The sequence below is a fragment of the Microtus oregoni genome, unplaced genomic scaffold, assembly GCF_018167655.1.
Source record: "Microtus oregoni isolate MIOR12 unplaced genomic scaffold, Mior012 000015F_ref0000493, whole genome shotgun sequence".
Lineage (NCBI taxonomy): Eukaryota > Metazoa > Chordata > Mammalia > Rodentia > Cricetidae > Microtus > Microtus oregoni.
Genome location: NW_024543074.1, coordinates 20,859,038 through 20,885,722, shown reverse-complemented (window position 1 = coordinate 20,885,722; position 26,685 = coordinate 20,859,038). Strand labels below are relative to the sequence as shown.

The following is a 26,685-nucleotide window of genomic DNA, read 5'->3' as shown; positions in this document are numbered from 1 at the left end:
GACTGGCCCTCATCCCCTTCCCCCAGTGCCGGGAGGGAACCTCCGCCCCACAAAGCCGGCCCTAAGCTCGAAGCGCCAGAGGGCCGGGGAAGGGGGGGTTCTTCCTCACCCAGTCTCTCCCTCCCATCTTTGCAATTTGGGGGACTGAGCGCAGCTTCCGAGGACGTTTGCAGCAGTTTCACCTACCCGCCGCCCTCGATTCGCTCTCCTGAGGCTTCAGCCCACTCCATTTCATTGCACCGGCAGGCCTCCCCACCCCCTTCTTGTCGGCCCCTTTGTGCTTCCCCCTGCACGTCCGGGTACCAAGCTTCGGGCCTCCGGAGCCGGGCTTTGGAGTCCCCCACTGTCCATACAAGGAAGTGGCGAGAAGGGAACCGCGCACCCTCTCCCCATCCCCCTACCCTGGTCCTCCTCATTTGGAAGGAGCTTTTCTCCTTGTTGTGCTGCAGGAGCGCAGTTAGGGTGGGCTTCCCCTGATTCCGGGGACCGAGAGGTTCTGGAAGCAGCCTGGATGGGAGGAAGAAGGACAAAAGGGGGAAGAGGGGTGGGTGACGGAGAAGCCGCGCCTCGGGGACTACGGGACGCCCGAGAGCTCCGAATGTGCACACACGCCGTTTGTATGTGTGTGCAGCAAATCCAAGCTCTGCTGGCTCCCCCCAAGACGGACGAGACAGAAAAACGGAGTCGGAAGCCGGAGAAAGAGTCCCGGAGAAGCGGCAGGGCCACCAACCACGACAGCTGCGATAGCTGCAAGGAAGGTGGGGATCTCTTGTGCTGCGACCACTGCCCTGCCGCCTTCCACCTCCAGTGCTGGTAAGGCCTGGGGACCCCTTTGGAGCACCTTGGCGGACCGTACTCGGTACATTCCTTCACCAGGCCTGGAGATATAACGGGCGCTTGCAGCCGCTAGCTGCCTGCAGCCGCTGGGGCGAGCGCCTCTGCGATCTCGGCTTTTGCCGGGATCCGGCCGACTTGAGGGGAAGAGCGGCGGCGTGACCCCGGGATGGGGGTTGGGAGGAGTGAGGTGAGCCCCAACTGAGATTGGAAGTAGATTGTGAGCTGGGACTGTTCGGGCCGAGTGCGGCCGGCGGCGGCGGCGGGGGAGGAAGGGGAGGAGCTCCAGGTCCAGTGCCGCTTGGCGGCCGCGCGCTCCCGCCGCCCTCTGGGCTCCTGCCTGCGCCTGAGCTCTCCTTGGGGTTGGTGCGCGGAGCTCTCGGCCACCCAGTTCGCCAAGGTTCAGACCCAAGCGAGCGGGTGCCTGCGCCGGTGCAGGAAATCATGGAGGATGTCTCTCGAGTCCACTTCTTTGCCTCTCTGTTTACAATATGGCGACCTGCCTTTAAATTATATTTTTATTCTCAGCGCCATTTTGGCTACATATATGATTTGCAAACGTCTCCGGGAGAACGGTGCGGGTAGCCTTTGAGCCCTTTCTGCAGCAGCTCCTCGAGAGCCAGGGCTGGGATCTCGCCGGCTTGATCCCTTTCTCTGCAGCTTGCCCCCTGTTGCCACTCCAGAGCTGCCTCCCTCCTCCCTCTTTGCTCCTCCCTCCCTGCTCTGCTGCCTCTTAGGAAATCGGGCCGAGTTAGACAATTAAAATTGCCCTTGGGCGCCGATTTCTCTTCTCTGCTCTGGATCAACGAGCCCTTCTCCACAAAATTCTTTGCTGCTGGGGCAAGATTGTATTTGGTGGCTCCAGAAAGGCAGTTTTGAGAGCTGGAAAGCAATCCATTCTCTCACCTCAGCTGAATGGGGGTGGGGGAGGGGGGGTTGATCGCCGGGTGAGGGTGCTTGATTCTTCTCATCGTGGAACGATCTGGCAAAAAAGATAGTTTTCACTATCTTCTGCCCCCAGACCACCTTTCTGCCCTGCACAAAAACCCCACATCTGTACTTGGAACCCAGGTGGCCTCTTGTTCTGTTCAGCAACAGTTGACTGAGGCTAGCTTCTGGACTGAGGGGCTGTTCTGTTTGTTCCCACTTAGATTGGGAGGAAAGGGGGTCCTGTTATTTTCTTTTGGTTTGGGTTTTTTTGTTTTGTTTTGTTTTTTGTTTTTTTTTTATTTTTGTGCTGCCCTTTATAACTGGTGTTGTCTATTTTTAAATCCCTTGTTTAAAAAAGTGTTTAAGGTCTCCACAGTTCCATCCACATTCCCTCGCTTAGTTTGTGGAATAATGCCTGCTGCATTTGTACTAATTGCAGGTTTTATTAGACAGATGACTGATACTCGGCAAATTAAGACTGTGGTCAGAAGTTACGTGAGACATTCCCATTACTAATTCCAAGACACTATTGCCTAGGAGGGCACCCCCATCTTGGCTTGTAATGTTCCAGGGACAAAGATTATTATCCTGGAGGAAGCTTTGCTACTGATCTTTAAATTTTTATTATGAAGTGAGTAATGCCAACAGTAAGGGCCCGTGGGTTCTGTTTTTAGCCTTTACTTCCTCTAAAATGTAATCCACCTGGAGAAAATATCTGTGATCCAGTTTCTCTTGCTATTCCTTTTTATTTGGGGTGGGTTAAGTTGGCCTCATTCTGTAGCCCTGCTTGGCCTTGAACTCACAACCATTTTCAGTCTCAAAAGTACACATCATCGCTTATCCCTCCCTTGCTGTTCTTGAGCACAGGAGGGATTTGAACCTGAGTCTGTGTTGATTATGGTTTTTGTTGTACTTATCTAATGCATGACTAGGACTGTGTTTTCAATTTCTTCTCTCTTTTTCTGTGCTTTTTGCTTTTTTTTGAGACAGTCTTGCTGTGTATCCCTGTTTGGTTTGACTTAGTACTTGTTATGTCGCCCAGGGTGATTTCCAACCTATGCCCATCGTCCTGCCTCAGTTTCCCGAATGCTGGGATTACAGCTGTGCACCCTCATATCTAGCTGTATTTTTTTTTTAAGTTTGGGCTAATATTTTAATTATTACCTCTAGGGCGAATCTGAAGCACCTTAGGAGCATTTGCTTGACAATTATGAGGAACAGAGTTCAGATCCCAGCATCCACACGACAAATTGGGGGTCCTGCAAATGCCATTAGCTCCAGTTTAGGGGTGGTGGCAGACTCGGGATTACTGATACTTAGCTGGCTTCTAGCCTTGCTGGAAGCCAGGTTGGTCCAGGTCATAGCTTAACTGAGAAAACACCCAGAATTCTCAAAGGAATAGGCAGAGAATAATGGAGGGGGACACGCAGTGCCCTCTAACCTTTCCAAACTTGGGAGTATGCATTTGGACATGTATACCTTCACTCATACACATACATACATTACTTTTAGTTTTTTTTATAAATTACATTTATTGCCAGGATGTGGTGGTGCACACCTTTAATCCCAGTGCTTTGGAGGCAGAGGCAGGTGGATCTCTTCAAGACTTGCCTGGTTCCAGGACAACTAAGGCTGTTGCACAAAGAAGCCCTGTCTCAAATATCATATATATATTGGGGGGGGGGAATGCCAGGTGAAAGTAAGGGGATAGCCTTCAAGATTCAGTGCTCTCCACTGCTGTTGTTCCTAGGGACTGGACTCAGGATTTCAAGTTACCATATGGGGCAGCAAGTACCTTTACCTCTTGATCTTACTGGCTCTTAAGTAAACCTTTAATTTAAGAAAAGTTTTGAGACATGGAAAAAAATGTGCTATCTTTTTGCCTAAGGTTGGGCTTTTAAACTCTTAAAAGCTGAACTCTGAGTCTTTAAGAGTAAATCTTGTTAAGTTTTAACTGCAGTTTGTGCATTAGCTGTAAGGAGAAAGCGGGAGGGACAGTGAGACTCAGGCTACGCATGTCATTGACTGTTTCCCCTGTCTGAGATCATGAATGAGAACTGGTAATCAGAGATTTAAAAATGGTAGTGAATGAAGTAGGATTTGTTTCGCATCTTCAGTTCTCCCTTGAAGGTGTCAGTACTGAGTGAATGTACCATCGACTTATCTGAGTTCTTCTCTAAGTCACAAAACATTCTAAGTATTAGTGAAAGAGGAGGAAAACATCTTTTAAATAGAATTCCCTGGGTGCTTTCATTTCATAAGTGAGGATTTCCCCACTTTTCTGTTTTTTTAAACTACATTCTCCAATAAAATTGAAGTACTAAATCAGCCAGAGTTGTGAGGTTAAGCAGTTAATGTTGAGGTTTTGATTCCTGAGTGTGTTTCCAATAGTTTTCCTGTGTTTGCTTATTTGTATGGGGGTGAGGTTAGGTAGAGCTGTATTTTCTCCTGTTTCCCCTTTGAACTGGCTGAAACTACATGACTTAGATAGCATGTGTCCCTTATGTACAGAGTGTGTGAGAATGGAATTGGAATTTTATGAATGCTATGGATCATAATTTCAGTGCTGCTATCTTCACTGAAAGTTCTATGAGATATTGGGTAGGTGTTTGCTTGCCTGTAATCCCAGCATTTTAAAGGATGAGGCTAGAGTACTGAGAATTCCAAGCCTGCCTGGGCTATATAGAAAGACCCTGTCTGAAAAGAAAACAAAAAAAAGGTTCTGTGAGACAAGTCCTTTGTATGGCTGGGTTTTTTTTTGCCAGTATGCTTTATGGTAATCAGTATATATTAAAATGCCCCAGAAGTGCTTTCTTTTGATGGGATGGTGCTGGGTTGAACCTAGGTAGGGCCTGTTAACCCTCCTGTCACAGCTTCCCAAGTAACCAGGATTTTAAGCCTGAAAAACCAAGCCTAGACAGAAGTGATTCCTAGGCAAACCTTATCTCTTGGGCTTAAGACATAGCACCAGACATTACGGTGCCCTCTTCTGGCCTGACACACAGATAGAATATTGTATACATAATAAATAAATATTTAAAAAAAAGACATAGCACCAAACGGCAGGTTTTTCTGAGATAAATTACCTGAGTGAAGGAAAGGACTGCTCACAACTTGTGTTTGGGCCACCTTTTCTCTCGAATTAATGAACTGTGGAAAGTCAGTCCAATTAGGTCTTTTCTGGGTTTTCTGTGGCAATCCTCTGTGTTAGGAAATGAATTGTCCTGTGCGTGGTATTAATAAACTCAGCGTGCTAGTAGGGTTACTGTGCCTGCCCCAGAGAACTAGAAAGTTCTCAGTTGTCCCCTGATGATTCTGGCTTTGTCATCACAGTCGTGCATAAGTTGAGCCTTCTGAAGTCTGATCCCTAAAAATCTATTGAAGAGAGGATACCTAGGCTGGAGAGATGTCTCAGCGGATAAAAGCACTAGCTGCTCTTCCAGAGGACCCGAGTTCCAGTCAGGCATCCACAGGATGTCTCACCACCATCCATTTATAACTCTAGTTTCAGGGGATCTGATGCCCTCTTCTGGCCTTTGTGGGTACCAAGCACACAAGTAGACATACATGTAGATAAAATACCCATACACATAAAATAATATTTTATTTATTTATTTATTTATTTTTTTTGGTTTTTCAAGACAGGGTTTCTCTGTGTAGCCCTGGGCCCTGGCTATCCTGGAACTCACTCTAGTTAGGCTGACCTCAAACTCAGAGATCCACCTGCCTCTGCCTCTCCAGCACTGGGATTAAAGGTGTGTGCTACTACCACCCAGTTTAATTATATTCGTGAAGAAAAAAAAGCAGGCTGACTGGTAAAGCTCTAGTTGCTGATGATACATCTTTCTGTTTGAGTTGAGAAGGACTGTTGTCACTGATAGAGTGAGTACCACAGCAGCAGTAATGAGGCTACTGGAAAGTGGGTATTTTTCTCATGAAACGGTTCATGGAATTCTGCTCCAGACAGACAGGGACCAAAATGGTCTGATTGAGAAGTGTATCCACTTCAGTAGATCTCAGCGTGGTCCCTTCCCGTCAGACAGATTTCTGTAGCATTTGCCTCTGTGTGTTATATTTGGAATCGTTGGCTGGCTTTCCTCTCTCTGGTGTTGGCAGCAAGACTCAAAATGAGGTTTTCGAAGAATAAGAGTGAAAAGGTCTCTGTGCACAGACAAAACTAAGCTCACTTGGAGTTTTGCATGTTTAATTTCCAGTGAGTCATAACAAAGGTTTCACACATACAATAGCATCTAGAAGTGTTCTGCCTTGAAAAAAATCTTTCCCTCTAAACTTTTAAGAATTTTCTGATTATGATGTGTTTGGTTCATAGGACTAATAGTCAACCAGTGAATCAAAATATGTAGGGTTTATTTATTTATTTTAATCTCGTGAACTTGTTTTTGACATTAAAGTACTTGGAAATCTGGTCCCGAGAAACTGCAAGGGACAGTGTCGTCGATTCCTTTCCCTCACTCTATCCCATGAGCTGATATCATCCCACAATGCAAGCGGAGACTGTACTGTTTCCCGACTGCTCAGGCCAGAATAATCACACAGAAACTGTTTATTACAACACTGCTTGGCAGGTGGCTCAGGCATATTTCTAGCCAGCTCTTACATCTTCAGTTAACCCATTTCTATTAATCTGTGTATCTCCTTGAGGCTCTGGCTTACCAGTAAGGTTCTGGCGTCTTTCTCCTTTGGCTCCCTTCTCCCTGACTCCACCTTCTTTCTCCCTGCATTCAGTTTAGTTTTCCCACCTACCTATATTCTGTTCTACCATAGGCCAAAGCAGCTTCTTTATTATCCAGTAGTAATACAGCATATTCATAGCATACCGAGGGTAATCCCACATCACAATACACAAGTACCTAAGTTGGTTTTATGTTTATTTTATTTACTTATTTGTCTTTATGTGATGAATTGGGATTTAGCTGTGTTTATAAGAGTCCACTTGAAAATGGAAAGTCCAACTTGAGCTCAGGTTCATAATGTATGCTTTCTGACTATGTGGGGCTTGGCTGTTAATCTTAGGAGATGAGTGGTTAGTACAAAGATAAAGATTATTTAAAAAGCCGGGCGATGGTGGCGCACGCCTTTAATCCCAGCACTCGGGAGGCAGAGGCAGCCAGATCTCTGTGAGTTCAAGACCAGCCTGGTCTACAGAGCTAGTTCCAGGACAGGCTCCAAAGCCACAGAGAAACCCAGTCTCGAAAAAACAAAAACAAAACAACAAAAAAAGATTATTTAAAAATACTAGAATAGGGACTGGAGAGATGGTTCAGTGGTAAAGAGCACTGACTGCTCTTCCAAATGATCCAGGTTTGGTTCCCAGCACCTACATGGCAGCTCACAACGGTCCCAATTCCAGGGGACCTGACACCCATGGCAAAACACCAGTGTACATTAAAAAGAAAATTAGAATAGGGCAGGGGAGAGGGGAGATTGCTCAGCAGAGCAGTTAAAACATTTGCTGTGCTAGCAAGAGGACTGAAGTTTTGACTTCCAAGCTCACATAAATGCCAGGTGTGTGTGTGGCAGGCTACCTGAAAGTCCAGCCTAGGAAAGCCAGACATGAGATCTCTTGCAAGCTGGCTAGCAAGACTAGTCATGTTGGTGAGCTCTGGATTTGATGGTAGACCCTGCCTTAAAGAATAAGGTAGAAGAGAAATGAAGGAAGAGTCCCAACATCAGCCTCCGGTTTCCACATGCACACTCATCTGCACACACACAAAATTAGAATAAGGCAGAGGCAGGAAAATCATTCCAAGTTTAAGGTTAGCCTAATCTTACACAGTGAGTTCTAGGCCAGCCAGGGATGCATAGTGTGACCTAGTCCCAAAGGGAGTTAGGGGTGGGGTAAAGATTAAGAACACTGGCACTTCTGGAGGATCTGGATTCAATTCACAGCACCCTCTTAGAAGCTCACAACAGTATGTAACTCCAGGGACTACAGTACCCTTTTCTGGCTTTTGGCATCAAGTGTGCACATGGTACCCAAGCACATTAATTTTTTTTAAAATTAAAAACAAATAAGGTATAATTTAAAAAATAATTTTGGTATATTTGTGACCCAAATGGTTTGAGTTTAAAAGGGAAATAGCAGATATATTAAAAGGAAAAAAGTTTTCTGTGAAATGACAAATTTGTTGTTTCTGGTGCAGCGATCCACCTTAGGGCCTTTCACGTGCTAGTCAAGCGCTTCATCACCTGACTATATCCCCAGCGCAGGTGGTTGGCTTGGTTTGGTTTTGGAGACTAGGCTACACTATATAGCTGATGCTGGCTAAGAACTCAAGTTTCTCCTGTACTGAGATTATATTAGATTGTGGACACCTGGCTCGATGGCAGTTTTTGTACAGTTAGTGGCACTGGTGTAAATTGTTTTGTAAATTTGGGACCTATTCTGAAATGACCATACTCAATGAAAGGTGAGCTGCAGTTATAACCTCAACAATCTTCTATGTCAGTCTCCTGCTGTTCCCAAAGGGTTTCACAGTAATTTACACATGCGTACCACTAACAAGCAGGATAGCTTCTGGCCTTTGTAACTAAATTGTGTACTTTTTTTCAGTCATAAATATTTGAAAAATGTGTTTAGATCTATCTTATCTTTAAATCTGGAGATGAGGATCATATTATATATTATGAATTCTCAGTCATATTATAAATTCTCAGTCGGGTGTGCCTCCAAGAGTGTTGGGTTTCGTTTTTAAGACTTTTCAAGGGTCCAGTGGTGCACGTCTTTAATCCCAGCCCTAGGGAGGTAGAGGCAGACAGATCTCTGAGTTTGAGGGCTACATAGAGAAACCCTGTCTTGAAACCCTTCAAAAAAGCAAAACAAAACAGAAGACTTTTCAAGGACCGAGGAATTGTCTAGTTAGAACTGAAAGGAGATTCAGGTAGTCAGTGCTGCTGGTCTTGGTACCTAGAATTCTGTGTAGCTCTAGGATGCTAGAAGTGGTGAAATAGCCAGCTTAAAGCCAGCCTGGGCTCCAGAGGTGGATGTGCCACTGCTGTGTGTTGGATGAGCCTCGCTTCTTCATTTATTTATTTATTTATTTTTTCAGGGCAGGGTTTCTCAATGTGTGGCTCTGGCTGTCTTGTCTTGGAACTCCCTTTGTAGACCAGACTGGCCTCAAACTCAAAGATCTGCCTACCTCTGCCTTCTGAGTGCCGGGGTTAAAGATGTGTGCCACCATCCTTTTTCTTTTCTTTTGTCTTTTTTTTTTTTTTTTTGGTTTTTCGAGACAGGATTTCTCTGAAGCTTTGGAGTCTATCCTAGAACTAGTTCTTGTAGGCCAGGCTGGCCTCGAACTCACAGAGATCCGCCTGCCTCTGCCTCCCGAGTGCTGGGATTAAAGGCGTGTGCCACCACCACCTGGTCGCCACCATCCATTTTTAATTAAATTTTTTTTCAAAAACATTTTTGGCATTACTGGGGATCAAACCCAAGACCTTATATACTACTCCTGAGCTACATCCTAGTTGTTTATTGTTATTATTTATTGAATTATAAGAGATCCAGATATAAGTCCCTTGTCATGTATGATTTGTAGATATTCTATCATCCTGTTGGGTATCTTTTTACTTCCCTTAACTCTTCTTGGGTGTGTGTGTGTATTTGAACAGGGAGGTGGGCTACTACTTATAGCTATCAAGAAGGCAGAGAGTATTATATATAGCTGAACAAGGAAGCAGGTTCAACTAATCTCAGCAACAGTCTTCAGAATGTAAATATCTAGTGTGGGCTGCACACACTATCAACGTTTGCACTTGGACCAGAGGCAAGTTTTACTATCCCTCTGAGTTTTGCCCTGGGAAGACTTTGTCATTCCCGTGCCTGAGGCATTGGAGTCCTTAATATGACTGTGCACACATTCACTCAGAATTTCACTCCCACATTTGAGTTCTATCCCTGTAGTCCACATGTGAGGGTAAAGAACCAATTTTAACTTTTGATTTTTTTGAGACAGGGTTTCTCTGTATAGCCCTGGCCATCCTGGAACTCACTCTGTAGATTAGGCTGGCCTTGAACTCAGAAATTAGCCTGCTGGGATTAAAGACATACCACCACCACGCTCAGCACAGAGAATGAATTTGTACAGGTTGCCTTCTGACCTCCACGTACATGCTCACACAAATATATATACATACAGCAAATAAGAGTGTGTCTGTGTTTTATTATTACATCTCAGTGAAGAGAACCTTACTCTGTGATTTGATTTAACACTATTTCAACATTTCAGGGTGGCTCCTAACCAATAAAAAATCTAAGGCTAGGAGTTATCTTTGGAGAAATATTTGGAGATATAGTTCAATTGGTAGACTGTTTGCCTAGCTAACATCCAAGAAGTTCCCGGCACTACGTGCACTACATAAAACAGGTATGGTTGTACAGACCTATGATCCCGGTGCTCAAGCAGGAAGATCAGGAGTTGAAGCTAACCTTAGATACACGAAACTCTTTAAAAAGGAAAAAAAAGGTAATCCATCTCTGAATTTGTCTTTAATCTCCAGTGCGCACACACTTCCTTGGGTGTGTGGTTAAGTGGACCACTCAGTGCAACATTCTCCTTAGGCTTCTAGTGACTCTTACAGTAATTAGTACAAGCATCTTAAAACCAGTATCGGGTGTTTACTTTAATTAGGGCCAGGGGAAGTGTGCTTTCATCTCCTGTATGGAAGTCAGCATACAGCTTGCGGGAGTCACGTAGGGATCAAACGCAGGTCATCAGGCTCAGTGGCCTTTTGCCTACTTAGCTACCTCTCCAACCCCGGTAGTCTTGCTTTAAGATGCCAGAATTCCAGATCAACAGAATGGAAGACAGATTAAAATCAATTATCTCTACTATCTCATTCCTCAACTTTTCTCCCCCCACCCCACCCTCCATACCGCTGGATTCCTCCTTTGACGTAAGGGCCCCAGGAAGTACAGCATGATGATCAGCATTGGCATTCACACAGGTGACACTTAATAAGACACCTCTACATAATGCTAGCCTCTCAAGAAACACAGGACAGGAGTACAGCTGTCCCCTTGCCAGTTTCCTGAAAGAGGAGGACATTGTATTCAGTACAGTCCTAGATGGGATTTCAGAAAGTCACTTTGGTGTTCCTGATTTGTCACCATGCCCGGGACACTGCACAGGTCACTTGTTGACTACTTTTCCCGTGACTTGCAGGCAGTTAAGAATGAGATGGTGACTGTTTCTCCTGCCTGCTATTTCCGGCTATCAGAATCATCAGTCTCAGCAAACAAAAACAAAGATGAGGTTTTAGCACATCTCTATGGTAGGAAAAATTGAGAATGAGATGTTTATTGATTTTAAATCTCTGGTAAGAAGGAACCAAATTCACTACTACATAGAACAGTTGTTAAATTCACAATAAGCAAATTCCAAGTATGTCTTGCAAACTGTTGCGATTTCCCAAGTAATGACAAACTTTATCAGCTCCTTCAGCGTTCTCCTTCCATTTGCTGTTGTACTGAATGAACAGTGCGTCTTTCCCATATGGTTTCATGTGAGAGGCATGCAAAATAACACTGACTGGGGAGCAGAAATGCTACGTGGGCTATTCTGTGAGGGTGGCACCTCATGGCTGCTCCTTTCCTCCAATAACATTTGCTTCCCTATATGTCACTCACTTTACTATTTAATTTTTTCCTTTCTTTTTCTGAAAAAAATTATATGGATATGGGATATCTTCCAAAAGTGTTTGCTAGTTTTTTTTTTTTTTTTTTTTTTTTTTTGGTTTTTCGAGACAGGGTTTCTCTGTGGTTTTTTTGGAGCCTGTCCTGGAACTAGCTCTTGTAGACCAGGCTGGTCTCGAACTCAGAGATCCGCCTGCCTCTGCCTCCCAAGTGCTGGGATTAAAGGCGTGCGCCACCACCGCCCGGCTGTTTGCTAGTTTTGACAGACCAAAACACCAGTGCAGTACCAGCAAGTTGGGGAGTGCCAGAACCTAACACTAGTCTCCCTGGTCTGCTCTGTGAGACTCCTTCTGAAACCAGCATGCATGAACAAGAGGTGTCTCTATGGACTGGAATATTTTATCTTTCTTTATTTGTTTGTTTATATCACAGCCCAGAAACCTCACTTCCAATTCCAGGCCAGGCAAGGGAACCTCTCAAAGTTATCAATGAGCTTGAATTCCAGGTAGAATCCAGATTGTAGCAACACCAGCACACCTGAATTAGAGGTTTTCACTCAGTTCTGATCGATACAAAGATGACGGATATTATTTTTCTCCTGTGTTTGTGCAGAGCAAAGAAGCTAATAAAATACTGAGAACTTGGGGTGAGTTGGCCCTGCATTAGAAGTTAAGTAACAGGGACCTACCATAGACTTTTTTTTTTTTTTTTTTTTTGCAGGGGGGTTGCGGGGAGCGCTTGCTACAGCTCTGTGTAGCCTTTGCTGTCCTGGAACTCACTCTATAGACCAGGCTGGCCACAAACTCAGAGATTCACCTGCCTCTACTTCCTGAGTGCTGGGATTAAAGGGCTACCACTACCTAACCCACTGTGGGCTTCTATCATAAGCCATCAGCTAGAGTTCTGCTGTTTCCCTTTTGGGAAGATAAGGATTAGTGTAAAACTTTACGGTGAACTTTTTCAATAGAAAATAATCAGTACTGGTTTATGAAAATTTTACTCCATTAACCTCACTGAATATATCTGGAATAGGTTGGTTGCATGTTCTCTCCTTTAATTTTGCTTGCCATCTTTTTTGAAAGAGCATCCTCTTATATGATTTTTGGGAGAATTCTGTCACTGACTTAAGCTGTTTAACATTTGCTTTACTCTGTCATTTGTGATTACTTAATCCTTCCTCTGTGGTCCTCCTGGTTGCCTAGAATAGCCATTTGTTACGTAGCGAATAGACAGACCTGGCTAATCTGTTAATATCAGACCTCCCTGCAGGCTGTGGTTTTGGTGTTGAAATAGGCTGTATATTGGCAAAGTATATGCAGTAAGGTAAATAACTCAAATTTAGGGCTTGCATGCTTGTTGAATTACTTAAATTTGTATATGCACAGATATCCCAAAAGTGGGCCAAAGGGAAAAAATTATGGTTCTCTATCTCTGAGAGGTGTGTTCAGCGTCTAAATAGGTCACTAGAGGTGTAACTGGAAGGGTTTGGAAGCCCGAGTCAGCATTTAGCAGTGGCATCAAACCACAAGAGCACAGCCTGACAGCATGTCGAGATTACTTAAGTCCTAAAGGATGGGGAGCTTTGAGGTTTATGAGGAGAATTGGGGGGTAGGGAGCAAGCCTGATGCTATAGGGCCCAAATAAGAGTCTCCCTCCTCTGTCAGAGGGTGGCAAATGAGGCAGGAGTCTCTCTCTTTTTTTTTTTTAATATTTATTTATCATGTATACAATGTTCTCTGTGTGTATGCCTGCAGGCCAGAAGAGGGCAGCAGACCTCATTACAGATGTGGTTGCTGGGAATTGAACTCAGGATCTTTGGAAAAGAGCAGGCAATGCTCTTAACCGCTGAGCCATCTCTCCGGCCCCAAAGAGTCTCTTTTATATTAAGTAAAAATTTGCTGCCTAAATTAAGTTCAATTTTATATTGCGGTGTGTGTGCATGCACACATGTCAAGGCAGGAAGATTGGGGCCTTGGGGCCAGCCTGGGCTATATGTTTCATGAGACCTTGTCTTTAAAAAAAAAAAAAAAGAACCAGAAAAAGATATTGTTAGTATTTTTAGCTTTGTAGGCCTTAATAGAATTTTCTATCCAGCATTGATAGCTGGCCCAGATTGCTGAGTTGTTTCTGTAATATGAGATTGGTCTGGCTGTTATCTTTTCCTTGGTCGTCCTCTAAAATTTGGTGACAGAAGCTAAATGTGGTGGCTCACTTCTGAAATTCAAGCACTTAGGAAGCTGGGGTGAGAGGAGCATCACAAGTTCAAGGCCAACCTTTCTCACACAAAACAAAAAAATTGATATCAGAATAGTACTTTTCATACTTCTGAGACTCTTACAAAGTATATAGTTGTTCTTCCTGACATTTAAATATTCTTCAGGAGTATTAAAAATTACTGTTGCTAGATAGGGTGGCGCACGCCTTTAATACCAGGCCAGCACTTGGGAGGCAGAGGCAGGCAGATCTCTGTGAGTTCTAGGCCAGCCTGGTCTACAGAGTGAGTTCCAAGAGAGCCAGGGCTACACAGAGAAACCCTGTCTTTAAAAAAAGAAGAAGAAAAATTACTGTTGAGGTCAGAATGTTGACCGTTTCCCAAAGATAGGTAGGCTGTAGTGTCAACCAGGAGGTGAAAGAGTAAAGCCAACCCATCTATTACAAAGACATAAAAATTCCGAGAACAGCCAGATGATAGATGTTGTAGCAGAGGTAGCAGAGGCAAACACGGGCTGAACTCTGGTGTTTTCCCTGCCTCCTCTTCCTGTGCTGTTGCGATGCTTTCTCCAGCTGCCCTTTGCTAGGAGGATGCCACAGCCAGGTCTACATAGAAGGCAAGAAAACTTGGGGCGCAGTCAGCTAGTTTGGAAGGATGTGTGCCTGAGGAGGTAATGCGATAGCTAAGTTTCTCGGTGGGCATTTGTGGTTGCCCGGCACCTCGTTGGTCTCCTTGTTAAGACTGTCACTCAGGCTTTGCATGAAAACCCATAGTGTGTACTTTTATGATTTGAGTGACTGGTTAGGCTAGTAAAGAATCACTCAGGCCGTTTTCTCTCAGTGTCCTCCCATGTGGCCTTTTTCTTCACCTTCAAGAGGTCGTACTTGAATAGGCAATGTCACACAGCTGTCCAGAGGAAGCTTGCTGGTTTTTCTGACACTTAAATTTCATTCTGTTGAAGTATGTAGTGTTATATTTGGATATGTTGATAAATTTTTTTAATATCTTTAAATGAGTACACTCCATTAATCCCAGCACTTGGGAGGCAGAGGCAGGCGGATCTCTGTGAGTTCGAGACCAGCCTGGTCTACAAGAGCTAGTTCCAGGACAGGCTCCAAAACCACAGAGAAGCCCTGTCTCGAAAAAACCAAAAAAAAAAAAAAAAAAAAAAAGAATTTTTCTTTTCTTACACAGGCAGGGTCTCATGTAAGCCAGCAGGGTCTAGAACTCATAATATGGCCAAGGGTAGTTTTGAAATTCTCTTCCTGGCTCTACCTCCCAAGAGTTAGGATAACAGGCATGCATTGCTGAATCTGGTCTGTGCAGTGCTGGTGATTGAACCCACAGCCTTGTGCCTGCTGGGCAAACACTTTACCAACTAAACTATATCTCTAACCTGAAGAATTTTCTTTTAGCTGGCTCAGGAGGCAGAGGCAGGTGGATCTCTTTAAGTTCGAGGCCAACCTGGTCTGCATAGTAAGTTCCAGGATAGCCAGGATTACACAGAGAAACCCTGTGTGTGGTGGTGGGGAGGGGGATAGCTAGGTATAGTGGCATATACTTTTAATCCCAACACTTTAGGATGCAGAGGCATAGATATATCCCTGTGAGTTAGAGGCTAGCCTGGGCTACATAGTGAAACCCTGTCTCAAAAAGGAAAGTGAAAATGTTAGTAGTTGTGTACACACATGGAGATGAGAGGACAGTAACTTCTCCTTCCATCAAGGTCCTGAGAATGGAACTCGGATTGTCACTATTGTATTACAAGTGCTTTTATTCTGAGCCATCTCATAGGCTCAGATGTATATTTTACATCGTTTTTTAAGTTAAACTTTACTTATCACCTCTTAGCTTTTCCAGAATATACCTGGTTCAGCATATTTTCTGAAAAGGCATGTATGCTTTCCCTTCTTTTTTTAAGATTAAAAGAAAATGGGTTTATTTTTATTTTATGTGTGTGAGTATTTTGCCTGTGCGTATGTTTGTACACTACATGTGTGCCTGGTGCCTGTGGAGACCAGAAGAAGGTGTCAGATTCCCTAGAACTGGAATTATAGACAGTTCAAGCCACCATGTAGATGTTGGAAACCAAACCTTGATCTTCTGCATGGGCATTAAATACATTTACCCCCTGAGCCGTCTTTCCAGTTCTAAAAGGCTTATTTTCAGGAGGACCTAGAGGTCGTCTTTAGATCAAGATGGCTGCTGTAAGGTTGAACTATGATTGTGGTTCTGTCAGTAATCACCTTACCCTTACTTTGTGTGTGCACGTGGACACATTGCCAATTTCTGACCCAGCCTAGGTCAGCAGCGACAATCTGAGAGCGTAATTCTAAGCCTGCATTGTTTTTTCTGCTGGTCTTTATGATGCTGCTAAATATAATTAGGGGATTTTAATCTAGTAGTAGACCTCAGATGGATCGATGAGACCTGTGAACTATGAAATTAAAAATCAAAACTGCTTAGTGTTATTATTTGCTTGGTAAATACCACATCTCACACCAAAACAAGGCAGGGGATGTTCATCCACGGGAGGGGGGTGTCAAATCTTTTCTGAGTCTGCTACTTTATTCCAACTGAAACTGCTGTAAATGGCTTAGAAAGCCATTTAAATCTTGGAGACTGATGGTTTCTGACAGAAGGGACCCGACCAGCTCATGTGACTGACCTCTTTTACAAGCTCAGGAGAGAGGTTCTTGGTCTGTTGTATACAGATAGTGTTTTTAGTGTTAAATATTTGTATTAAATTTGTATCATATTTTCACAGAGAAAATGGAGTGTTTTTTTTTTTTAATATTTTCATCCATTTTCCCCTTTTGTCCTAATCTATACCTACACCTTTGGCTAAGTGAGATTTTTCATTGTTTTCATGCTGCCATTGATTGCAGTTTTCTGTCACTGTTGCTGAGATGAGTGGGTAGTTGCAAACCACACACCAGTAACCTCGCTTTTCTTTCTTTCCTTTCTTTATGTCTAGCGTTCAACACCAGTTTTGTTTTGTATTTTTTTAATCTGCCTGTTGTAATACAAAGAAAAGATCTCTGAAGTAGAAGGCAGTCTTTCTGCTCCACGGTCTCTCTCTCTCTCTCTCCTCCCTTTGTTCTTGTGTTCCCCTCCCCCTTCTAGTTGCACACTGGAGAACTTCTTGTGCTGGATGGGTAATTAACACAGTGCTATGAGCAACAGGTCCCACTGGTGGGGATGGTCTGAAGTAAATGGTAATGTGCAGGTTCACAGGTATTGATAGGCCAGGGAAATGTGTGCAGTTAGACTCAGATCAGTGACACTGGCATAGGACTTGAAATAGATGCTCTTAATTAGAGAGCCAAGAACCATGACAACTACTAACATCTTCCATTTGTGGTGGTGAGCTGCGGCCTCATTAGAGAAGGGAAGGCATTCGGAACTAAAACTGTACTGTAAGTTGGGATCATCTGGCTGTGGACTCTGAATCATAGACAGAGAAATCTATCAGTGTAGGCATTGCAGTGTCCCAGTGAGGGATGCCTCTAGTTTTTTCTGTATGGCTCCAGACATTGACCAATCTAGACAGTCTCATCAGTAGTAGAGTCATTTGGGTCATTTGAATTTGTTCATGGGAATCTAGCTATTTTGGAGTCACACAGCAGAGGTTGACTTTAAAAGAAGTATTGGTTTTGGCCAGATGTTATGGCACATGCCTTTCAATCACAGCACTTAGTAGGCAGAGGCAGGTAGATCTGTGTAAGTTCAAAGCTACCCTACCCTACATAGTGAGTTCTAGGTGAGACAGGGCTATAGTGAAACCCTGTCTCAAAAGGGAGGTAGTTTTGAAAAAATGATATCCATAACTAACTTTCCAATTGGTTGATGTATAAATAATAGCAATCTATAGGGCTTCTCTGGCCTAACAAAGCCACACTAACATCAAAACGTCTATCTTTAGTTGCATATGCAATCTATGAATACTCAGACCCTTAATATAGGCACACACTTATGGGGGTCAGAGGTCGACCTCTGGTTGTTATTCCCTAGGAGCCATCCATCTTGGTGTTTGAGACAGGGCTACTTATTCATTAGGCTGACTCTCTAGGAAATCTACCTGTCTGCTGGAAGAGTCCCAGTGCTGAGGTCACAGGTATGCACCATCACACCCAGATTGATCTTTCCCTGGGTGCTGGATTAACTTGGCTCCTCAAGCTTGTGCAAGAAGTGCTTTACCAACGGAGCCATCTCTCAAACTCACAATATTATTTTATTTTTTAAAAATTCATTTTTTTGTATATGAGTGCTCTATCTGCATGTACAGCTTTATGCCAGAAAAGAGCTTCAGATCCCACTATATATGTTTGTGAGCCACTGTGTGGTTGCTGGGAATTGAACTCAGGACCTCTGGAAGAGCAGCCAGTGCTCTTAACCTCTGAACCATCTCTCCAACCCCCAGTATTATTTTAAAGCCAGAAAATGAAGTAGAAGTCCTTGCTCTATTGGCTAAAGAGTCACTGGTTTTCCAGGACAGGACAACCCAGGTACAGAAGACAATTGTTGGAGGACTTCAGTCTTCTTAGAACGTGAATGTTCTCAGGGGCAATCTAAAAATCAAGATGCTACAATACTTTTATGTATCTAAGCAACTCATCTAGGAGTCCCTACTCCCCAGAGCCTTTTCATCATTGCCAAAATGCAGAAAGAAATACTTGTAAAACTCTGGCTTCCTCTAGAATCCATATGTGCCTTAACCTCACCATCTTTAAAGGGTCACTGACTGAATTACCATTGAATAGCTATGAATGATAAAGAGAGTGTGCTGTCCACTGAAATGCCAGATGACTGGTGTGGGTCTGTCTGCAAAAACTGATTTGTTGAGTAAATGTGGTATTGTTACTGGGGACCCTTTTTCCTTTGTCTGTGATCTCTGGGGGAAAAAACACCCTGCCTGAAATTCCAGCACTTAGCACATTTGCCTGGCGTAAGTATCCAGTAAATGTTTGAGTGGTCAAATAGACTAGTCTGATCCTCTGCCCAGATCTGTTTTTGATGTGTTGTAGTAAACAGTAGGAATCAGTGAGTGTTGACTGACAGTGAGGAAAATACTCAGCATGAAGGTTCAGGTACTCTATATTAGGATATTCCACTATATCCTCAGAAATAGGAGTACTAAAGGTTCTTTAAAAAAAAAAAAAAAAAAAAAAAACTTGGTCCTTCCAGTCCCAGGAACTTCATTTAGGAACTCGGGTTACTGTGCAGTTATGCCCAAGTCCAAGAATCACACCATGCACAACCAGTTTCAAAAGAGGCACAAGAAACTCCTCTCACAAAGCTATGAATCTGTAAAGAGCTTGGTTTGCCAAGAAGCACAAGAAGGGCCTGAAGATGGGTCTAACAATGCACATGCTAAGACCATCTAGGCCCTGGTGAAGCCTGAGGTTAAGCCCAGCTTGAGGGCGCCACTCTCAAGCTCTGCTGACTTGTTTTCATTGCTCAACCCAAGTTTGTAAAGATTTGTGGCTATATAACCAAGGGCCACAGGCTCTGCCAACCAAAGACTAAGCCCAAACCAAGGCCACCACTGTAGCTAGTTGCAGTTCAGGTCCCACTTCAGCTCAGCTCCAGTTCAGACCACTGTGAATGCTCCATAAAAAGGGTCTGTCTGCCAATGTGAAGGTAGACAGACGGGTATGACCCTCCACACTATCCATAGATGTCTGGCTCCTTTTATGAATAAACTTGAGGTAGCTCTGTTTAAAAAAACAAAAAAACACTTAGTCTTAAGCTAGATGTTTATTCCTGTAATCTTAGCTCTTGGGAAGTGAAGGTGAGAGAATCAAGAATTTCAGTCATCTTTGCTACTTGGAGAACAAAGCCAGCCTGAAATTCATGTAGTGAAACTTCATGAGACTGTGTCTTAAAAAAAGAAAACGATCGGACTGGAGAGATGGCTCAGCGGTTAAGAGCACTGGCTGCTCTTCCAAGGTCCTGAGTTCAATTCTCAGCACCCACATAGTGGCTCACAGACATCTCTAGTGGGATCTGATGCCCTCTCTGTCATAAAGTTGATAGAGTGTTCACATACATAATTCTTTATATAAAAAAAAAAGGAAACAGTTCCATTTCAAGATTTAAGAGCCAAGACACTGGTTTAGGTTCTAATTCTACTACAGGCCGGCTCCATAGTTTCAGATGTGTCAGTTACTCATCTGTACATTACGAATAAAAATTATGGGTCTAGCAGTGGTTGCGCATGACTTTAATCCCAGCACTCGGGAGGCAGAGGCAGGCGAATCTCTGTGAGTTTGAGATCAGCCTGGTCTACAAGATCTAGTTCTAGGGTAGGCTCCAAAGTTACAGAGAAACCCTGTCTCGAAAAAACAAAACAAAAGAATAAAAATTATTCCAGTGCTGTAATGAAGATCAAATGAGAGCATCTGAAGCCATATGTGGTAGCTTGCCTTTACCAGATGAATTTGAGTTTGTAGCCATCTAGGGCTACATAGTAAGACTCTGTCTCGGAGAGAAGGGAGGGAGAGAGAGATCTTCTAAAGCACTTTGTGAACTGTATTAAACCAAACATAGCATGAAGTCATCACTCTGCCATTTCTAGGCCTCGATGATTAGGAGTCATATTGATGTCTAGGCAGCACTGGTTGTTAGAGTGTTCTCATTGCTGCACAGTGGAAACTGGTAGAATAAGCTCGGCATTATCTGACTTAACTTTCAGTGGTTTCCTTTTATGAAGGATGGCCTCCACCACCGTCTTCATTTGAATGTGCAGAAGTTGGAGTAGGGCAGAACCTTGTTTTTCCCAACAGGCAAGTCATAAAGACCAGAATGCATATTTAGTTTTCAGAGTTGCACACTAAACTAGTGGAAACACCGTTCTTTTTTTTATTTGTTTATTATTTGAGTGTGTGTTGTTCTTAAGCTTAGTAGCTGTAAAAGTGGCCTTTTGAAAACCAACAAGGAGCTACTCGTCTAGCATATGGGGACCCTGGATTTGCTATCCAGCATGGCAGAAATGAGAAAAGTAGAGGGTGAGATGGTTTCCAAGTGTGGCCTTTGATGCCCAGATCTTCTCACTGTTTTGTGACTTAGAAAACATGAATAATTTTTATGTGATTTGACCACCAAAACAAATGCCTACCAAACAGCATGACCCGGTCTCCTGACTTTTGAGGGGTTGGGCTCACTTCCTATATAAGCTTATTCTTTCAGTATATGTCCCCACCCCTTTTTAGGTGCTGTAAGGAACCAGAGCTCTCAGAGAAAACTTTGTAGAAATAACACTTTATCCGATAGAATTCTGGTTGAAGGACTGGGAGAAGACCTATGTGGTTGTGGCTTTTGGCACTAAAAGAATAGAGACAAGAAGAAACAGCACAGGCTGTGTAAGCTAGCAGACTGATGGAACTGGAGACAAAGATGAGGTCCTGGCTATAGGGATCTTTTTTTTTTTTTTGGTTTTTCGAGACAGGGTTTCTCTGTAGCTTTGGAGCCTGTCCTGGGACTAGCTCTGTAGACCAGACTGGCCTCGAACTCACAGAGATCCGCCTGCCTCTGCCTCCCGAGTGCTGGGATTAAAGGCGTGCGCCACCATCGCCCGGCTATAGGGATCTTAATAGTAGTGAGGAGCTTGAAATTTTTATTTATTTCGGGGTTTTTTCTTTCTTTTTTTAATAGTTTGAGACAGGGTTTCTCTGTGTAGCCCTGGCTGTCTAGAACTCACTCTGTAGACCATGCTGGTCTCGAACACACAGAGATCCTCCTGCCTCTACCGTCCTAGTGTTGGGATTAAAGGTGTATGCCACCCAGGTTTATATTCTGATGCAGTAGTTCTCAACCTTCCTAATGCTGCATCCTTTAATGTGGTGACCCCAAACTCTGAAATTATTTTCATTGCTACTTCATAACTGTAATTTTGCTGCTGTTATGAATCATAATGTAAATATCTAATATGCAGGATATTTGGTGTGACCTACAAAGGGGTTATGTCCCACAGGTTGAGAATCACTGTTCTGATAGATGAGGAAGGGTACCATTGAAGGCACCTTTTATTGTAACGTGTGTGTGTGTGTGTGTGTGTGTGTGAGAGAGAGAGAGAGAGAGAGAGAGAGAGAGAGAGAGAGAGAGAGACCCAACGCTAAGAGACAGACTGACCACATACCAAAGAATCAAAGAATCGCTTGCAGGACTTTGCTCTCCTTCCAACATGTAGGTTCTGAGGGAGGCTCAAACTCAGGTAGTCAGGCTCAGTAGCAACATGTGCCTTTACTGACTGAGTTGGCCCAGTTTATTGGGGTGGGGTGGAGTTGAGACAGTCTCACTGTGTAGTCCATGCTGACATGAAACTCACAGTGATCCTCCTGTCCCCAGCCTCCTTAATGCTGGGATTATAGGTGTGAGCCACCATGCCTGGATTTAAAGGGCACCCCACAACTGACTTATGCATGCTAGACAAGTACTCTACCAATTGAGTGATGGTCCCAGGCTAGAATTTACATTCTAATGCATTTCTAGATGTTGCTGTTTAACTGGGAATCATACTTTTAGAACAAGATACCTGTTGTATTAGCAATATAAATGTGACTCTTCTGGGAATTTGATAAAATCTCCATGTAACTTTAATGGAAGTAATGATCTAAAGGTCTGTGAGGTCTAACCCTACACAGCTTGGGTTTTGAGCTTTGCTTGTTTGGCTTGGGTTTTGCTTTGTTTTGAAGTAGAGTTTCATGCATGCTAGGCCAGCTTGTAAATCACTATGTAGCTCAAGCTGGCATCAATCTCAATCTTACTGCCTTAGCCTCCCAAATTCTGGGCATATGTCATGCCTGATATAGCTCTGGTTTTTAATTAAGGCTTCATTTATTAAAAATGCAAGGAGGCAGGCTAGAAAGATGGCTCTGAAGTTGAGAAGTTGAGAGAGCATCCTGTTCTTTCAGGGGACCTGAGTTTGGTTTCCAGAATTCATATCAGGTGGCTCAGAACTGCTTGTAATTCCAGCACCCTCTTCTGGCGACTATGTGGTGCACGTACATACACACAGACAAAACACTTCATGCACATGCCCACACACAGAGAAAAAGGAACTCAACTGTTTAACAGGGAGTGAGTAGTCTATGCAGGTGAAGAAGCCATGTCTGGTAACCTACCAAAACGCAGTGGCCCAAAACAGACTAGTAGAGGCTTGAATTGGGGTCAGCTTGGTGGTTTTCTGTTGTACATGTAGTTGGCCAGGACCACAGTTATTTGGAGACTTATCTGCTCTGGTATGTCCAAGATGATTCATAGCAGTAATTGGTATGACCTGTTGGAGTTCAACTAAAGCTGTTGATTGCAGTACCTCAGACCTCCTCCATGTGACTCTCTTAGCAGAGCTCGGAGACAGAACATTCCAGACATAAAAGGTTGGAATCTACAGATTGCTTAAGGCTCAGGCTTGAAAGTTACAACATGTCAATGGTATTGCATTCTGTTTGTCAAAGCGAGTCACAAGACAAGGACTGCTTGTGGATGCGAGACCAAACAAAGCCATGGAGCCTAGAGCAAGCTGTAAGAATGGCTAGCGGGGGTGGGGGTACAGCTTTACTGGCAGGAGAGTATCACAAAAGAAGAAGTGGCAAATGTTCACTGGGGGCATGGATACCTGAGGAGGCCTGTCAGGTTAGAATGGACTGTGTGACAAGGTTCTGAACCACGGAGAGAAGAGATTGGGTTTAGACTCAGACTTTGAGTAAGGCGTAGTACAGAATTTGGGAATGCTTCTTCAGGCTCTCAACTAGTACTTATATGCCTTTTCCTGTAAACCTAGGGTCGACAGCTGTGGATTTGGCTTCTCTTTTTAAGTTGTACAAGGAGTTTCCCCCTTGAGATGATGATACGTTGTTAAATAGGCATTTCGAAGGACATGAGAGCTCTAGCAAGGCTCCAGAACTGGCCACAGCAGTAGTTAGGGACATGCAGCTTGTGCCAGATCTATTTTCAGCTGCATCCAAGGGTTAGTTACTTAGTCTTGCCCTTGTCTTTTCCCCACAGTAACCCTCCACTGAGTGAAGAGATGTTGCCTCCTGGGGAGTGGATGTGTCACCGGTGCACTGTTCGCCGAAAGGTAATAATGCTGCTTTCTGAAGGCTCCACTCAGAATGCCAGACCTAGAGCAATGATCCTTCAGAGCTAAGGGGCTTGATCCTAAGGGCATTTCATCCTCTTGTCCCTTCTAACACTGGAATCACTCTCCATGTTGACTGTGAGACTTAAAACTCCAGATGTGGGCTGTGAAAGAGGGCAGAAGGGGGTATGTTAATCCAGTGAGCCATGTTAAGTCACTAGTGACAGGCTTAGTGTGATCTTATTGATCTCTTAGGAAATAGCCTGAATATGGTGTCCTTATCTGTGGCTCCAAAAAAGAAGGCTTCTTCTCAGTTCCATGGGGTCTCCAGAGGCTTGATCAGTTTTATTAAAGGAGTAGATTTTGAACCCCTCTGTCCTGGTTGTCTGTTTCTCTTTGTTTCCCTTTTCTCTAGGTCAGTGCTAACTGAATTATGAGCATGGCTAATTGTTTTCTACTTTGAATTTCTTTTAATTTAATTTATTTATTTACTATTTGGTTTTTCAGGACAGGATTTCTTTGTGTAGTTTGGAGCCTGTCCTGGAACTCGCTCTGTAGACCAGGCTGGCCTTGTACTCACAGAAATTTGCCTGCCTCTGCCTTCTGAGTGCTGGGATTATGTGCTCCACCACCTGGCTACTTTGAAATTTTTTATAGAGAGCAAGAACTAAACTTTCCTTTATCTCCCCCCCGCCCCCCAAAAAAGGAAGTACGTGTGTGTCACCAGATTATATTTGATCCCACCTTTACATTACGGGCTATAATTAGGATTTGTCTGTAGGTTACCCTGCTTTCTTCCCACACTAATTGTGTAACCAAAGAATTTATTTTCTTGTGGCATCACTGCTGTTTTCTTGGTCATTACATGATGTCAGTGATGACATCCTCAGTTGCAGAAACAGAAAGAGCTACCTAGCTTCCAAAGCCCTTTCCTGTGCATCTCATAGAGCATGCCCTATCTGTTCAGAAACTTACTATGCAAAGAAGCTAGACATTAAAGGGTTGGGATCAGCCAAGGAAAAGAGGTGAAAACTTGCTAGTGCCCATTGTACGCCAGGTGTTTACTGTTATTCCGCTTAAGCTATGCAAGTATCGAAGAGTGCTGGTGGTAGATCATAATTATGGAAAGAACAGACTGAGGCTATGAAATATAGATTATTTTCCCAAGGACTCAGGAATTGAAAGAGCCAAGATTGGAACCAAATTTTTCTCTCATTCTAAAGGTCTGTTACCTCTTGTTCTCTAGAAACCTTTGCTTGCTAGGAACAGTACGCTCTTTTCCTAGCATAGGGCATTCCTCCTGAGATGCTGCTCTGACTCACTTTCACATAGACCTCTCTACCTAAGGGTTCCACAGCTGCCTTATCCACCGTCACCACCACTCCCCTTTGACCTCAGTATTCATAGTGAAATGGATTGAAGTAGATTTCTTTTGGGTCTCATGAACTCGTGATGGTCAGTCCTGTTATGATTCCTGGGGAAGGTCACCCATGCCTTTTATAGATGCAGTCCTTTTATCACCACCATATCCTCAGAGGGAACAGATTCAGTGCTTTCACTTTGCAGATGGAGGAATTCCTGAGCTGCCTAGGCAGGACCTAACTAAATGGAGATTAATATGACACTTTGTTGATTTTAGAGCCTTGGGAAGCTGCATTGTCCACTTTCCATTCCTACTGAGTTCACTGTAGTCTTTTTGCATTTCATGCCTTCTTTCCGAGTTTCTAGCTAAGATGGAAAGCCATGGTTCTTGGGTGCCTGGTTTCTGCACTGGTTCTCTCTGTGTGGCACCTTTCTGTGCCATCCCCCTGAAAAGTGAGCTTTCCCAGCCTGTTTTACCTTTTCAGACTTTCTCTGTTTTGAGCTATTTTCAAAACGTATTGGTAGGTCAGGATGCACTTGTCACAGGCAAGTAAGTGACAGTGACCTTTGTATTACAGTGTTCTTACCATCATCTCACTAAATTTGTTCTGTGTTTATTTTGTTAGCGGCTTGCCCTGTGCTTCATATGTATATAGGTGTTAAGTATCATACAGTGAATTAGTTATTCCAAAATTTCCACACTGTTTTCTGTAATTCACTCCTGCCATGTTTTCTCCATTTTAGTTAGTTCAATTATAGCTGTATCTAGGGCTAGAGTGATGGCTCAGCAATAGAGTACTGACTGTTCTTCCAGAGGACCTGGAACGTCTACGTGGTAGCTCTCAACTCCAGTTTCTGTGATCTGAGGCCTTCTTCTGGCATTGATGGGCATCAGGCACATGCACGGTACACAGGTATATATGCAGGCAAAATACTAATACACACAATTAAAATTAAAATATATATCTCAACTTTAATAGGCTGCTGTCCCAGGTCCTGAGGTGGATGATTCTGTGATGTGTAAGGGACTTTGTAATTTTCATAAGTGGTCTAGCAGGACATTGTATACCCATCTCTATTTGTTCTTTTCATGATGGGCCCACCTATTCATTTGCGCAGAAACGAGAGCAGAAAAAGGAGCTGGGCCACGTCAATGGACTGGTGGACAAATCCAGTAAACGGACTACATCCCCCAGCAGTGACACTGACTTGTTGGACAGATCAGCTAGCAAAACTGAACTCAAGGCCATTGCCCATGCCCGGATCCTGGAAAGGAGAGCCAGCCGGCCTGGCACCCCCCACATCCAACGCCAGCACAGAGACCCCCACCTCTGAGCATAACGACGTTGATGAGGACATCATTGACGTGGATGAGGAGCCAGTAGCAACAGAGCCGGACTATGTGCAGCCTCAGCTGCGGCGGCCTTTTGAGCTGCTGATTGCTGCCGCCATGGAGCGGAACCCTACCCAATTTCAGTTGCCCAATGAACTGACTTGTACCACTGCACTACCAGGTTAGCGACATCATCATCCTCATCATCTCTCCTTTCTTACCCTGGCTTTCCAGAGGGTTATTATTTAGCCCAAAGAGCAGTGCTGCCTGCAAGGTTA

The 26,685-nt window shown here is 43.9% G+C and overlaps 1 protein-coding gene across 1 annotated transcript in view; it reads left to right on the top strand.

The window, feature by feature from the left end:
- Phf12 (PHD finger protein 12) overlaps positions 1-26,685 on the top strand; it is a 46,120-nt gene that overhangs the window by 685 nt on the left and 18,750 nt on the right. Inside the window, 4 exon segments of the mRNA XM_041664672.1 lie at positions 632-813; positions 23,640-23,712; positions 26,194-26,370; positions 26,372-26,588. Of these exon segments, the coding sequence (XP_041520606.1) occupies positions 632-813; positions 23,640-23,712; positions 26,194-26,370; positions 26,372-26,588 (649 nt within the window).